This window comes from Silurus aristotelis, assembly GCF_946808225.1.
Source record: "Silurus aristotelis genome assembly, chromosome: 19".
NCBI classification, from domain to species: domain Eukaryota; kingdom Metazoa; phylum Chordata; class Actinopteri; order Siluriformes; family Siluridae; genus Silurus; species Silurus aristotelis.
In genome coordinates, this window is record NC_139592.1 from 23610524 (window position 1) to 23627403 (window position 16880).

General features: G+C 43.2%; 1 protein-coding gene across 5 annotated transcripts; it reads right to left on the bottom strand.

Annotated features, from left to right (window-relative positions):
• Window positions 1-931: 931 nt before the first annotated feature.
• On the bottom strand, window positions 932-15108 carry tut4 (terminal uridylyl transferase 4). 5 transcript variants are annotated; one of them, XR_014530258.1, is made up of 30 exons: window positions 14885-15107; window positions 12520-13022; window positions 12257-12393; window positions 11875-11991; window positions 11291-11468; window positions 11117-11205; window positions 10968-11019; window positions 10748-10817; window positions 10372-10498; window positions 10050-10169; window positions 9670-9858; window positions 9267-9441; window positions 8564-9060; window positions 8253-8403; window positions 7889-7975; window positions 7641-7744; window positions 6583-6640; window positions 5431-5534; window positions 5249-5338; window positions 5049-5162; window positions 4883-4960; window positions 4588-4765; window positions 4431-4478; window positions 4223-4305; window positions 3725-3840; window positions 3471-3625; window positions 3280-3383; window positions 3016-3195; window positions 1817-1960; window positions 932-1547 (listed from the first exon to the last, which is right to left on the bottom strand). XR_014530258.1 is itself a non-coding variant. In XM_083521454.1 (30 exons), exons 2-30 carry the CDS (start codon window positions 12902-12904, stop codon window positions 1471-1473), a joined length of 4281 nt encoding a protein of 1426 aa, XP_083377580.1. In that variant the 5' UTR covers window positions 12905-13022; window positions 14885-15108; the 3' UTR covers window positions 932-1470. The 5 variants fall into 5 exon arrangements, 3 of the variants coding, with proteins under 3 accessions (XP_083377580.1, XP_083377579.1, XP_083377578.1); XR_014530259.1 differs by having other exon boundaries at window positions 1817-1963; XM_083521454.1 differs by having other exon boundaries at window positions 1817-1963; window positions 2742-3195; window positions 11875-11988; window positions 14885-15108.
• Between the last annotated feature and the right edge of the window lie 1772 nt (window positions 15109-16880).

Sequence of the window (16880 nt, forward strand, 5' to 3'; positions counted from 1 at the left end):
CACGCCTACACTCGGGTCGGGTCTGGTGTTACGACTGCGTTTACTGCTAAAAAAAAATTAACCAACATAAAGACCAGCGAGTCGCCTGTGGGATAAAAGCAGACCGTGTTCAAGCTGGAAAAAAAAACTCGATCAATACAAAGATTTCAGCAAGTCTTCAGTGCAAACCGTCAGCGTTTCAACATCAACATCTGCTCCTCCTCACCATAGCACTTTATTCCTCACACCTGCAATTACACAACTATTACAGAGCGCAGGGTCCGCCAGGGTACAACACCTCTGGAGCAGACAGTTAAGGGCCTTGCTCAAGGGCCCAAGAGTGGCAACTTGGCAATACCAGGACATGAACCCTGACCTTCCATCAGTATCCCAGAGCCTTAACCACTGAGCTCCCATAGTTCTGGATTACATGTCAAACAATTGTACCATAAGCAGCTTCTCATGCATAAGTATTAACACCCCCCCCCTTCAGCCAGTCTTTAGCTGAAGGCTCATAATTTCCCGGGACGTAAACCTTCCACACTATACAATAAATCTTTTATTATAGACTTGATAGATTCTTATGGCAGTGACTCGATATTTAACGTAACCGTTAGATCTGTTCAAATATGATACGATTGTGATGAGCAGCTTCTGAGCGAAACGTGACTCCGTCACAACCTGAGGCTTCATGAATGCTGATGGAGAAGCGGATTATTTTAAAGTAAACTGAAAATGGTAAAAAATCCCTTCGTTTTATTTTTTTAAATCGTTACCTTTTAATCAGTAAGAATTCAAATTAATTTTTGACTCCAAATTTACGAAATTACCCAAAAAATTTTGTTTAAAAAAAAAAATGAACAAATACAAAATAAACACCCACAAAGAATGACGATGTCAGCAGGTTGGTTTGCTTTTTCTTTATTTATTATAATTTTTTTTTTAACTGTGGTTGTTTTTTATAATTTTTTTGTTTGTTGAAATTTTTTTGTTTGAGCTTTTTTTCTGTTTACTGAAGAGAATGAGGAGATTTTTTTTTTTGTTTGTTTGTTTGTTTTTGGCACTACGTATTTATCTTATGATGCGGTATGCTGATTTCATAAAACAAATTTATATCCAAAGCCTTTGTCCTTATGCAAGCAAAAAAATATGAATACACCAATAAAAATAAACAGGATTAACTTTAAATCCATACTTTACACAACAAATAAAAACGCTTTTTTTTTTTTTTTGGGACCCCTTTAAAAATAGGGGGAATTAAAATATTTGACATTTCTTATCACAAATCAATGTGATGAGAGGAAAAAAAAAAAAAAGAATGTAAAAACTGTACAAAACAAAATGATAAAATTCATTTTTAAAAAGTCTTGTGACCAAATGCCAAGGTAGACTTTCATGATTCGGTTTTTTTTTCTCTTCATTGTCATTGAATAAGGATCTCGGGCATTGGTTTGAAAAAAGGAAAAGAAAAGAAGAAAAAGTCTGCGCTCGTTATTTCTTCTGCTGGATGTAGCGGTTGACGGGACGTCCGGACTGCTGCAGGGGGAAGTGCTGATTCGCCACCGCACCTGAGAACGACACCAAAACAACACTCCATTTATGTTACAAACACAAACCACAAAGTCGAAGTCACACAATTGTTGTAGGACGTCTTTGGAAAGCCTCAAATTTTCGTTCCTTTCCACAGAACAGCTCATTCCTCAGGTTTGATCAGGATTTTCTTGTATCCACTCAGGAGGTTTATTCCTCACCCCTGGTTCGCTTTCAGAGAATGATTAATGCCAAAACCTCTACACAACATAACATTAACTTCATCATCTCATGGTTGTGGACGTACCCTGGGAGATGAAGGGCTTGTTGGACTGCTGCATATACGTCTGCGGCATATGGAAACCCCAGGAGACCGATATGGACCCGGTGCCGCTGTGGCCCAGCGAGCGAGAGACCGGACCTACAGAACCAAACGGAGCCTGGAAGCCTGCTTCTGAAAGACGGACAGACAGTAAGAGATTATACACACACACACACACACACACACACACACACACACACACACACACACACACACACACACACACACACACACACACACACACACACACACACACACACACACACACACACTTCAGGACGTGCTGTTAGAGGAGATTTATAGCACAGATCAGGAAGGACAGAGAGACTGTACAAACTCGAGGTGGACTGATATGGGTCGATACCGATAGCGAGGTTGGATCGTACTTGTGATAATAGATTAATCAACCGATTATATGGATACTAGATTTAAAATTAATATTAAATAGTACTGAACTGAACCAAAAAACAAAACAGTACCGAATAATGAAAGTGTGCAAAATGAAATAAATATGAATATATTAATTATATATAATTAATATAAACAGTTACACTTGAAATACATTTCTCTCACACACACACACACACACACACACAGACAGCACAAACGCTCTGTCTAGAGCAACCCGGAAAAACTATTGGTGCTGATGAATCGGTCGACCTCCAGTACGAACCCAGTGTTTAAAGAGTGGGATTGTGAAGGAAGGTGCTCACCCAATCAATTACACCATATCGGTGAGACTTACCTGGACTCAGTACAGCACATCTACACACACACACACACACACACACACTAACCATATAAGTCTGGAATCACCTCCGATATAATGCCTTACAGTCGGAACCTAAGAACACACACACTCATGCGCACTGTGCTCACCCCCTGGGTGTGTGTGTGAAAGTGTGTGTACCTGACTTCCCCACCGTGCCATTAGCCAGTATTGCCCCGGGGTTGTTCAGGTGGTGGTTGTGCCAGTGTGGCCCCCCGTCCCGCCCCGCTGGCTGGGCAAAGATAATGCTGGGGTCATTGAGGGTGGGGTTTGACGTGTGCCCCGCCCCTCCGTTCCCTTGTCCCTTTCTCATTGGGAACTTTACCCCCGGGGAGGGCGGATGGGAGGGCCAGGCGCCTGGTGTGAGCATGCCCATGTACTGAGAGGGTGGGAAACCAAAGAGAGGCAGATGAACCTGCTGCTGAGGAGGAGTTGCAGAGGGAGGGAGAGAGGGATGATGAGGGGATTTGGACGAAGCGGAGGAGGACGAGGAGCCTGGCGAAGGCTTGCCGCTCTGAGACGACTGAGGAGAGATGGAGGGCTGGATGAACGTAGACGGCTGAGGCGAGTATGGAGGCGTCTGACGCGTGTCCGACTTCAGAAATAAACACTTTATTACAACAATGTACTGAATATACAAGGAAAAAAAAACAAAACACTGAAGGTTATTGGTTCTTACACATTCTGATGTCTGCCTGGTCCGGCCAGGTCGATCCTGAGACGTACCACTTTGAGGAATAGGGATGGCCTGAGAGCTCCCCATGGCACGTACCATCTGAGGAACTGATGTGGGAGGAAAAGTGGATCAGTTCATCATCACCATTGTGTGTGTGTGTGTGTGTGTGTGTGTGTGTGTGTGTGTGTTTATACCCTGTGTAGGAGCTCCTCTCTGTCGGAGGTTTCTGTAATCGGGACATTCTCTCCGGACGTGTCCTATGTATCCGCACTGGAAACAACGTCTCTCTCTCGGCTCTCTGTCCTCCTCACGCACCTCCTCGTCCTTATCAGTCTCTTTCTTCTTCATCCTGCGTGCACACACACACACACACACACGATTAGCAACGTGTTAAATACACACACACACACACACACACACACACACTAAGGGTTTACATATGTCTGACCTGCGTCTTTTCGGGCAGTCCTTCATGTAATGTCCAATTTTGCCACAGATCCGACAGCAGCGGTCGTTGGGAGCGAGCTCACCGTCTGTAAGCACCTTCGAGTCGAAGAAGTAATCCTGATACACACACACACACACACACATAAAAAGGGTTTCTGCAGCTTTCACAAAGTCCAGTCTAAGACTTTTTAAGACCTTTTTTAACACCATTATAAGTGAAACGTACGACTGATTTCACCACATCAAACAGTCGCACTTCACTATCGCTGAAAAATGAAATCCATTTTACGTCTTTGGTACGATCCGAGAGATTCGCTCTAATAGCAGGAAGCTGATTGGCTGTTGCAGGTTGGTCTCATTTGCATTCGTAATACATCGAATTATATTTGGACCAACTAAAGGAAGAACTACAACCACCACAGAAACAAATCATTTCACCAAAGTCTGTGTGTGTGTGTGTGTGCGTGTGTGTGTGTGTGTGTGTGTGCGCACATCTTACCGCTTCCATCCCCAGCTTTGGATAAAACGGAGTTCCAAACAACTTCCTGCCGTTAATAAATGCCTTCATGATGAAATTAGTCACTGGGAGAGAAATGAAGGCAAAGTAATCAAAATCTACAGCCTCCAGTTTACCCTGATGTGTGTGTGTGTGTGTGTGTGTGTGTGTGTGTGTGTGTGTGTGTGTGTGTGTGTGTGTGTGGGCTTACTTTTCCGTGAAACTCCAGCACCAAGATTGTGATTTAGATCAAAGGGATCTATTTAAAAAAAAGCATAAAAAAAGAAGCATTACCCTGATAACCAAAAGAACCCGGCAGGGTGCTGAAACCTTTGAAGGAGCGTTAAGATGCAGGTGAAGGCACGTACCTTCGATGGCGATGCACTTGGAGGTCCATTGCTTCTCGAAGGTGGTGAGGCGTTTGCGCTGCCTGATGGAGATCACGTGCTCCTTGAAGTCGAACTCCTCCGTGTAGAAGCGCAGCAGGCCGAGCCACAGCTCTCCAACCGTCTCGCTGTTCTGCTGGAACTCGGGCCAACGCCGCCGCTAACACACACACACACACACACACACACACACACACACGCACGAGATATTTAAAGCGGTGCTCATTAGGATGGAGATGTTTCGGGGAAAAAGGCGTTCTTGGTGAGTTTCTCTCACCAGCTCGTCCAGATCATCGAAAAAGAACGCGTTCCAGCCGTCCACCATCCTCTGAGGAACCGAGCTTCCATCATAGATCTGCACCACACACACACACACACACACACACACAGTAAAATAGAGGTATAAAGGTTACGTGTGTGTGTGTGTGTGTGTGTGTGTGTACCTCCTGCAGGACGGGGATCACAGGAGGCTGTCTCTGCTGCAGGAAGTACAGCACCATGAGGATATAAGCATAAGATGAGAGACTTCCCCTCGATGCATCACCGATGTCACACCTCTGCAACACACACACACACACACACACACAAATTAACATTATACTCCGCTTTCTAAACACACACACAAAATCACTTTTCTGGTTACCTTCGCAAACACTTTCATGGTGTAACCCAAATACTGTACACGTGGGTCCAGGGCTGCGTACGTGGCCAACATACGAGTGTTGTGCTGAGCCTGGAGACAGGACCAACAGGAAATTATCACACACACACACACACACACACACACACACACACACAGTGAGAGACAGTGTATGATGGGCTCACTAGGGTGTTGTATAGGCTGATGTCTCCTTCCAGGCTGCTCTGCTTGTGTTCGAACTTGACGATAGGCACTTTGGCAGTCGTTATAGGCAAGATATTCCTCAGACCTACACACACACACACACACACACACACACACACACACACACGAGCCTGAGAATATAGCTAAAAGGCACCGATGTAGGCTTTTTTAAAATATATATAATATATAAAAAAATTTACAAAATCGACGTTCTGCATGTTTATTGTAACGGCACATTAATTTTATTAATGTGTGATTAAGTTGTTATTGATTAAATCCTTTGACAGCCAACTATATATATATATTATTTTATATATTTTTTTTACGTTTCTTCAGTACTGGACAGTCATAAAAAGCATCTAAATGCCGTACGCTGTATGAATGTGTATGTGACAAATAAAATTCGGTCTGATTTGATTTGTTTAGGTCACATGCTCAGTGGTTAAGACAGGGTTCAAGTCCCGGTATCGCCAAGCTGCCACTCTTGGGCCCTTGATACAAGGCCCTTAAAACTCTATGCTCTAGGGGCACTGTATCATGGCTGACCCTGTGCTCTGACCCAAAGTTCTGAACAAGCTGGGATATGTGAAGAAAATTATTTCACTGTGCTGTAACGTTTATGTGACACAAAGTCTATTCTTCTAAATAATAAATACAGTCTCCACTAAATAGCTGTGAAAACGGTCTTTATTGCCAGGGCTGGTCTCGCAGAAATTTATACAAAATTTAAATATATAATGGCACAACATATACTGTGGTAATGTGACAGTTTTTCCAGGTTGCATTATCCAGTATGAGAGTGACCTCTAGAGGTCAATCACTGATGGCACATGCTGTCTATTTACAGTTTTGTTTTGTTTTTTACTTGTATTTTCCTCAATATTTACTAATATAATGAATATTTATTTCATTTAGCACATTTTCATTATTCAGTAGTTTTTCTATTCTTGTAATAAAGTTCAGTACTATTTTAAATGAAGTGTTATGTTTTATTTTTATCAGTATTTAAGTTATTAATCAGGTATCAGCAAATACGCTCCTAAAAATGTAAAAAAAAAAAAAAAAAAAAAAGATGAATTTTTGATAAATAGTTATTTAAAAAATTAAACAAAAACACCTGCTTGTTGTATTACCTGTGTGTTTCTTCAGCACCTTGGCTAATCCCTCGATGATATCTTTACAGTTCAGTTTCTGAAAAGAGAGAACAACGGTGTGTGTGTGTGAGAAAGAGAGATAACGTTAATTTAGTACTATTTATCTGTGTATTTATGTTGGGGGTGTAACGGTACACAAAAATCCACGGTTCGGTTCGTACCTCGGTTTTTAAGTTAGGTTTTGGATTTCGGTGCAGTTATGGGAAAAGAAACGCAAAACAATGCTGCTTGTTTTTTTATTCACGCAGATTATTATTATTATTATTAACATTTGTGAACAACAGTTTACATTTTTAAAACAATTTTACATAAAATGCCTGCTGGTTAAATAATATATAAAATAATATTTTATGAAAATAGAATAAATCTATTTAATGCAATACACCTTTTATTATATGGATTAAATTAAGTAATCAATTAAATTGGCATAAGTAAAATTAAATAAAATTAAATAAATGGAAAAATGTAATTAAATAGTTTAGATTTGTTCGAGCCCATTTGAGTATGTAAAAGTGTGTTTTAGATCAAATTTTCTAAAGATATGGTCTACTGCTATCAAAAACGCTAAAGAATCCATAGCGGTAGTGTTCGCCGCTAACCAGGAAGTGGCTAGCGGCTAACACTAGCGCTATTGATTCTTTGATGTTTTCATGCGGGCGCAAAACAAATCGTATTTCCAGTCCAGAGTGAGTAGCTACAGAGGCACTGCGCTACCAATCTTTAATTTTTTATACCCCTGGCATTGTTGTGCATGTTTATATAAGTCATAAGTGCAAGTTCAAGTGCGAGGCAGAGACTAAACAAACTTGTGTTCCACCACTTACGTTCCTGAGGGAACTCGGAGTGTATCGATGTTCCGCACGTGAAAAGGATTGCATACAGTACACGTGTACCGAGCCGAAAGCCCTGTGCCCAAAGATTTCGGTACGAATATGTGCACCGTTACACCCTTGGTTTTATACATGAAACCCCACGGGTCAGGAAGTAACGCGGTGCTCGACGGAACTCATCCTGACTTCCGGAAATAAATCGTGTACCTCTGCATTGTTGTGACCCTCCAGCGTCATACAGATGTCAAGGTCACTGTCCCGGAATCCAAAACCGTTCTTGGAGGAACCAAACAGACACAGCTGAGCTTTATCTGTGTACACACACACACACACACACACACACACACACACACCTTCAGAATTATAAATTCCCAGAAATCTCATTCATACCCATCATGCAATAATAAAAAGATTTACATATGAATCAAGGAAAGTGTGTGTGTGTATATGTGTACCATTATACTCCTTCCTAATAAAGCGCTCCAGACTGGCCAGAATCAGTTCCCTCCTCTGCTGCTCTGCCACAGACGGTGACAACTCATCTACACACACACACACACACACACACACACACACACACACACACACACACACACACACACACACACACAAACACTTTTCTCAGACTTCTGCTGCACTCTTTTACAGTCATTAAATAAGAAGCAGTCTCCTTTACTGGAGAGAGGTGGATCAGATTAAGCTCCTCCTACATGGGTGAAGACAAGACCCTGAACTATTAACCCCTGAACCATAAACCCCTGAAGTTGACATCATTAGCTTGCTGATGCTTTGCTAATGTAGCGAGGCATAGCCGCTCACCGTAGCAGCGTCTGCACAGGTTGTCGAGGATTTCTCTGAAGCGCTCGGTCATGGAAGGCAGAGGAGTCAGCTCCATCTTCTTAAAGTCCTCAGGACAGTCATCTTTCAAATGGCCGTCTCGCTTACAAATACTGCATACCACCGTCGGAGGCTGGACACACACACACACACACACACACACACACACACACACACAGACGAAATTATTAAAAAAGTGGAAAGATGACATGCCATAGTATCTATAAATAAATTAACTCCAACTGACCAATCAGAATCCAGAATTAAACACAGCTATCAATAGAAATCCGCACCTTTCCCCCAGTGAAGATCATCCTGTCGAAGATATAGTGCAGATCCTCCGGGGCGATGTTCTCACGTTCCGGACCTTTCCGTCGCCCCTGGTCCCGCTCCTCGTCCTCGCTGTCGGGGAACATGCTGTTGTGAGGGGACGCGGTGGAGGAGGAAGAGTGATGCGCACCGTCCTCATCGTCGTCCTCCACAAGCAGTCTGGACAAGCCTCTGCTCACACGCCGCTCCTCATCTCCGGCATCATCGTCTTCGTCTTCATCCTCGTCGTCCTCTGTGCTGTTAGCTCCGTCCTCGTCCTCGCACGTTTTGTGGTCGGCGGCGCGCGATCCGGTCGCCCGGGAGGCACGCGGACGCCGCACGTCTCGCTCGGGGACGTGTCCGTTACGACTCTGAGGACAAGCGAAGTAGCGGTACGCGGTGCGGAAGCGCTCCTGGATGTACTCGAACACCATCTGACTGTTCAGACTCCGCGCTACGTTTCTCTTCAGGGCAAACGGGTCTGAGAAACCAGACGACATCATCTGCTCAATTCATAAACGCGGCCAACAAACGAGCTGCTTCGTGTAGGATCGTTACATTACTAGCTAACGTACATGGGTTGTGTGTGTGTTAGATAGCTTTATGTACATTTGCACCATGCAAACTATTTTTTTGCCGTGTGTGTGTGTGTGTGTGTGTGTGTGTGTGTGTGTGTGTGTGTCTCACCCTCGATGGCGAGGCGGCGGCGAGGCCAGTTCTTCACGTCTCGAGGTAGAAGCTCCTTCAGCCGGATGCTGATGATGTAATCCTCCAGAGCAAACTCCAGTGTGTAGAAACGCAGCAGCTCCAACCACAGCTGGCCGAGAGAGACGCTCTCCGTTCTCTCCAGCACCAGACGAGTCTGTTATCACACACACACACACACACACACACACACACACACACACACACACACACACACACACACACACACATATTTACACACATCTACACAACAGCATCTATCCATCACCCTGTAGTGAATTAGAAGGTAATCTAATGACACAGTGATATTAGAGAAAGATAAGAACTGTGTGTATGTGTGTGTGTGTGTGTGTGTGTGTGCGTGTGTGAAAGATGATCATCTCACCTTCCCCTTCTGGTTCTCTTTCTTTTTCTCGCCTGGTTTTTGCCCATCATGTTTTTGGGGGTCGTTTTTGCCCTTGTCTCCACGCCCCTCGGTGGCGCTGCCGGGTCGGTGCTCCCACCCCACAAAGTGCCCTGACTGAATGGCAGTCAGGTGATATTCGTCCACGCGCTTCACATCAAACCCTTCGATCTGTTCACACACACACACACACACACACACACACACACACACACACCGTGCCAAGATTAAAGATAGCCCGAAATGTTCTATTAAAAACTGTGGTAAGCAGTGCATTAACAGTAAATAAAGCTTATTGTGTGTGTGTGTGTGTGTGTGTGTGTGTGTGTGTGTGTGTGTGTGTGTGTGTTTTCATTTCATACCCAGTAGCCAAGGTACACAGGTAGAATAGGCTGCTTCCTCTGCTGCAGGAAAAAGATGACCATTAGAGAGAAGGAGTAGGAGGGAATCCCACCCTCGGCCTGGCAGTCCACATGACACAGCTACACACACACACACACACACACACACACACACACACACACACACACACACACACACAGAGAAAGAGACACACACACAGTATTATTAATATTTATGGATATATCAGGTTTTCTAGCATGCACAACAAGTCTAAGAGTGTGTGAGTGTATATGTGTGCGTGTGTGTGTGTGTGTGTGTGTGTGTGTGTGTGTGTGTGAGAACCTTAGCCCAGTAGCGGAATGCTAGCACCAGAGGGACCAGACGAGGCTCCAGCTTGGCCAACGCAGCCAGGTGATTGGTGGTGAGACATGCAACATCATTTCCTGCGCTCACTTTACACAACAATCCACTGTGCAGACACACAACAACAACAACAACAACAACAACAACAACCGACTTACAAAAGTGCTTTGAGTCTCAATCAATGAATAAATCAACACTGGTTCAGATTACAAACGTAATATATCAGCAGCCTAAAACTTTTACGAGGATTTTAGTTTTAGTTTTAAAACAAAGACAAAGCAAACGAGGAAACTGCTAGTTTAAGTTGTGGTTTATTGTGTGGAAAGATCAGAGTAATGACAGAACCTCCACTGACCTGGACACGTCATTGCAGAAGATGACGGGAACTTTGGCGTGGAAGTCCGACTCCACATCTGAGAATTCCTCTGCACAAGACAAGTCACATGACACAAGAAAAACTTACTACACTCAGTGTAAAGCTGTGTGTGTGAAGATAAATGTTAGCCGTAAAGGTGTGCGTGTGTGTGTGTGCGTGCGCATGTGTGTGCGTGCGTGTGTGTGTGTGAGATGCTAACCGCTCTTCTTCAGGATGTCCAGCACTTGGATGAGAACGTCAGGCTGCGTCATCTGAAACACCGCAGTGAAAAAAGCGTGGACAAGTAAGAAAACCAGTCACGAAGCCCCGGCACTAGGAGGACACCTGGTGGACAGGTGGAACACTTACCCCAGGGGGGTAGAGCACGTCGATGTTCACGTCACTGGACTTGAAGGCGAATCGCGTGAGACAGGAACCGTAGAGACGCAGAGAGCATGCTGAGACACAGAGACAGCACAATAACTACACAATAGTCGTGAGGGGTGTGTGTGTGTATGTGTGTGTGTGTGTGTGTACACATACCAGGTAGGTGTTTCTGGATGATCAGCTCCATGCTCCGCAGCACGACTTGCCTTTGCTGGAACTCCTGCTCCGAGATGCCATGTTCCTGAGCCGCCTCCAGCACGGCCGTGTTCAGAGCTCGCAGCTGAGCCGCAGACGGAGCAGGCAACGAACGCAGCTCGTTCTCTTCCTGCTTCTCCTACACACACACACACACACACACACACACACACACACACACACACACACTCTCATCAAACCCAGGAATAATACTATATTACTGATAATGAGAAATATAATAACATTAAAAACCTAATGCCTATTATCTGCGCAAAAACCGCTTGCAGGACAGGAGTAAACAGATCACATTTTATTACTGTTAGGGGGAAAAACACCTGGAACATTCCAGACATTTAGAAAACATCTGGATTCAGGTGATAAAAATGACTCAATTTCTTAAATGAAATTGAAAATTGACATTAAATTTAATTATAAATGTATTTAAAAGATTGTACTGTGATTTTAACTGTGTGTGTGTGTGTGTGTGTGTGTGTGTGTGTGTGTGTGTGTGTGTGTGTATACGTGTACATGTGTGTGTGTGTTACCATGATGTTCTTCTTGTGCCGCTTCTCTTTGATGTGTTTGTGAGCACCCTGTATGTTGTCCACGTGAATCGAACACAGTTTGCATAGATACTGGAAGTTCGGGTAATCGGGGGACTGCTGTAGAGATCACACACACACACACACACACACACACACACACACACACACACACACACACACACACACACACACACACACAAAAGTCCAGGCATGTAAACGGGAAGCTATTAACGGCATGTTGACTCCCAGCACTCGTCCTTCTGTCATGTCTGCAGATACCCATGATGCACTGCTGGGTGTGAGTGTGAGGTGTGTGTAGTGAAGGGGGGGGGGGGTGTTTAAACAGGTTTTAGAGCTCCTGTGAGGGAGTGAAAGCTCTCACCTTGGTCAGTCTGTGGATGTAGTCTCTCTGCAGTCTCTCCTCAGCCTGTTTCAGTCCCAGCTGCTGATCAGACATCAGGTTTGTCTCGTCCTCGGGGTCTGGGGCGCACTCTGCTAGCCGTCTCGCTGACAACTCGCCTGACGTGTGAAGTCACACACACACACACCTCAATTAAAATCAAGGAAAAAAAATATGTTGGAGGAATCTTTCCATTTGTGATCTCTCTCTCTCTCTCTCTCTCTCTCTCTCTCTCTCTCTCTCACCCATGTGTCTGTCCTTCAGTGCAGGTCTGGGGCAGTTACTGGGGGGCATGTTCTCCTCCTTGGTGTTGAGTGGCGTGAGGTTTGCACTCCTGCCCCCCTGCTGAATCTGAGACCTCGTCTTGCCCCTCTCCCCCGACCCCGTTCTACCGGTCAGTCTGCGTGCTTTGCCTCTCCCCACCTCATGAGAGCTTCCTGCTGCCCCTTTGCCCCCGGTGTGCCCACCCTGCCCCTCCTCCTTCGCTCGGGGTGGTGCTGTGTTTTTACTGCGATTCTGTGTCTTGCCGTTCTCGCGCTCCTTTGGAGCTCTAGACGAGGCCTTGTTCCCGCCCGAGCGAGACGGCTTCCCTGACTTCAGCGGGCTTCTGGTTTCGTCCATAGTGCTCATGCTGCGGTGTGTGTGTGTGTGTGTGTGTGAGCGCGCACGAGTGTGTGACTAAAAAAATATTTAAAAGAAAACTCAAATAAAATAAACTCGAGGCTCCGCAGGACAATCGGGTTCAAACCTGGGGAGACAGAAACACAGGGAGACAAACGTTTATTACGTACAGAATTTATTTTGCCATTTAGAGTAACAGCAAAGCTGGGGGTCAGGATGTGGGCGTGGCCTGACGGTCCTTTCATATGACCAGCCGTTTCATTGAACAGTCACATTATTGAAAGCAGGAGCTGAAGACAGGAGAGAATTTCTGATACGATTATTATTTTTTCCAAAAAATAAAAGTGTTAAAACCCCTCGGGACAGGAACGAAGGAAAAGGTAGGGTTAGTTGTAGGATTAGTGCTGCCGGATACTCTCATAACATCCATACCGTGATCATGTACAACACGATACATTGTCCTGAGATACTGTCGGGGTCAAGACACCCTTTTTTTTTATTTTTATTTAATTCTACTTCAGTGTTCGACAAAAACATCAAGCTGTAAATTAGAAACGTTATAAAAACACAACTAACAAATGCTGCTGTATTTTATTCAGGGTTCTTTATTCATCAGAACCCTGAATAAAATACAGCAGCATTTGTTAGTTGTGTTTTTATAACGTTTCTAATTTTGAGTTTATTTTGAGAAAGAGGCACTAATGAGGGAATTACCATTTTCACATGCTATAATTTCAACGAGAACGAAAAACATCTGGTTTCTCAGAAGTTTCGCATCATGTGATCAGATCCCTGTTGTATAAGCGATACGACTCGCTCCAGTCTGCACGGTTACACAAATTCTCCTCACACCTTCAGACAGGCGAAGATCAATAATTCACCGAACTTCGGCGGAAACTCGGAAAAAAATTAATCAGGTCAGATGTTCACATTGAATTAAAAACAGTTGTGTGATCCAGAGTTAAACCTGAAGCTTGTACAAAAATTGCTATTTATTTAATCTCTCCACAATGACCGAGATACAACATCCACCAACATCTACTGATATTCAGAATTTGAATGATGACACTTTGTGAATGTTTACACTTTTCTCAATAGAGCCACGTATTAAATAATAACAACCGCATCACAATTATATGAGTTTTATTAGGAAAATTATGAATCTTATTTAAATTTTGTTTATTAGACTTTATACATCAGTCAGCAAACTACAGAACGCACTTAACAATTCCATTCAAAAATAAAACCAATTCTATTGATAATTCCTTTATGTCAAATATTTATTATAAAGAATAGTTTCCCAGAAACATCGCTGGTAAACACACATCATTTACATAACGCGTAGGGACGTCACGGCGGGCAGCCAATAAGAATCCGCCGCTCGTTTGCATCTCATTTGCATACGGAAACGCTGGCAGCGTGCACGATATACATGGAGACATATCGTTTACATGCACATATTTATCTCAGATATAACAACCAACAGAAGCGTGGAGAACAAATCGGAGTCTGATCTAATCGATCATTAAGAGTGGATCATGATTTTAGAATCGGATTTAAATAAAAATAAAGGTCATTTCTGGTGAACCAAAACACAACGAAAGTCACGCTGTAGTGTTTATATAATATATATATATATATGTTTATACACAGACAAACAGTTGCACAATAATCAATAAATAATCCCAATCATATTAAAAAACATGATGTAATATTAGATCAGAGGTATGAATCTGATCTAAGCGGAATATCTATGCTAAGCTAAGCGGCTGCTAGAACACCACGGTGAAGTCCTACAGCGCTACGGCTCCCGTATATCCCTCATTTAACACATCTGTTGCTCTACGATCTGCTAGAACTCGTGACATTTGGTTTTTAGAGTCTCTACATGGTGTTTTCGGCGTGTTTGTGTCTGCACACCCCGGAGCTGTGCGGGTCTCTGTTAGCACGCTAGCTCATTAACGCTCTCCCTTTAACACACTAACTCACCAAACTGCAGCAATCCGGAGCGAGCCGGTCAGCACACACCCCGGGCGCGCATGGCGAGCCGGTTCTCAGAGCTGTTTCGCGGTCTCTCGGTACGAGTCTGCGGTGAAACGCGGATTTACACGCGGCCCGTTTCCCCGCCTGTGTTTTTGTTTTGCTCATTCAAGGCCCCGGCCGCCATGTTAACTTCTCTGCCGAGGTGCATTCTGGGTAACCCATTCGGCTCTGGATAGATGGACGGAGGGGCGCGTGGGTCGTGTCTCAAATCCCCGTTTCGCCCTCACCGTGTAGTGCACACTTCAACCTCAAACCCGAGGGGCAAAATAATCCACTATATAACTCAGATCGACAATTATGAACCCAAAATGATGATTAGAATAAAATTCTGCGTGATGAAATAATCAATAATAACACTGTAGTATTACATTTAGACACCATATGTAGGGCGGATCACCTTATTTGGACGACGCCTTTATGAACGCCTTTGTTTACGATATTTAAAAAAGAAGGAATACTACGATATTATAGATAATAACTTATAAATATAAAATACATAATTTTATTGTAGATATCTATGTATTTTTTACTGTAAATGCATTATTATTCGTGTATATAGATTCAATATATTCAGTATACAGTATTAGAGACTATTTTAATTGTTGTGACGATACTGCGCATGTCTGAGCACCGATCTGTCGAAACAAAATAACTAACTCGTACTTTTTAGGTTTCGCGAAAACCAGAACACTTTGGATATTTGCCAAAACTTAAAACAGATCAAGTGGAATTATCTGAGCCCTAAAATCAAACATTGGGGAAACTTTTCACTCAGAACATTAAAAGTTTACCTGAAGTCACGTATCCAGATGTGTCATTATTATCTGGCTGAGACAGAGTGCGGGAAACATTCTAAACAACAAGTCTAAACATTTGCTCATACAATGTGTTTATCTTGTGTTTAGTGACAGTTGGAATAAGTCAAATGCTGTCAGAAATGTCCCTTGTTTGGTTCGTTGCTATGGTAACCGGGGAGGTTATTTGTCTGTATGTCTGTGCTAATAATATTAAATCACATTCCCAGTTCTATTAAATTGTAGGTAGAGGAGTTTGCAGTTATAAATGATGTACTAGAACATTAAATAAGGTCTGGAGTTGATACGGCTATTTGAAAAGAACAGTCTGAGCAGGAGTTGTGATCGTGATCGTTTATTATTTTGCTCTGCACTGTACAGACAAATAAGCATTATTTCTTCTTCTTCTTCTTCTTTCGGATGCTCCCATTAGGGGTCGCCACAGCGGATCATCCGTCTCCATACCACCCTGTCCTCTATATCTGCCTCTTTTACGCCAACTACCTGCATGTCTTCCCTCACCACATCCATGAACCTCCTCCTTGGCCTTCCTCTTTTCCTCCTACCTGGTGGCTCCATCTTCAGCATTTTTGAATCTAACAAATAATTAGTTAATATCTAGAAGTCGACCGATAGTGGATTTTACATGAAAATGTGCTAAAGGAAATAAATATGAATATATTCATTAATAAATATAATTATTTAATGAATTATTTATAAATAATCAATATAAATATAACGCTCTCCATTCAGCGCACAGTCTATGTGTGTAAAAACAAACAGCAGTGATTTGCCTCTAGAAGTAATAACAACACACCGGAAAAACTATTGTAATGATTTTTGCCGATAGTTTCAGCAATCAACTGTCTGTGCCTCGACCCCTATTAATAACTAAAGCAATTTTGTTGTTCGAAAGCCAACCTTTTTATTATTAAAAAAATACTGATATGGTATGAGTAAAATGTATATTTAAAATTAAATTTTCTAAATATGTCTCTGGCATTGTAGCAAATATGGGGGCAGGAGCTTCCAGTGCAGGAGAAGTACAGACATAATATAACAAAATATAAGTACAACAGATGTACAGATGTTATTTACAAGTGTGCAGTTTACAAATGTACCATTTTGACTCTATGTATGTGTCAGTT

Excerpts from the sequence above, each read along its gene's own strand:
- tut4 (XM_083521452.1), bottom strand. The coding sequence starts at position 12,904 with ATGAGCACTATGGACGAAACCAGAAGCCCGCTGAAGTCAGGGAAGCCG. Across the intron at positions 6,641-7,640 it reads AGGGTCACAACAATGCAGAG|AAACTGAACTGTAAAGATAT; the intron begins GTACACGATTTA and ends CTCTCTTTTCAG. Across the intron at positions 4,306-4,430 it reads TGCTGGAGTTTCACGGAAAA|TGACTAATTTCATCATGAAG; the intron begins GTAAGCCCACAC and ends TTTCTCTCCCAG.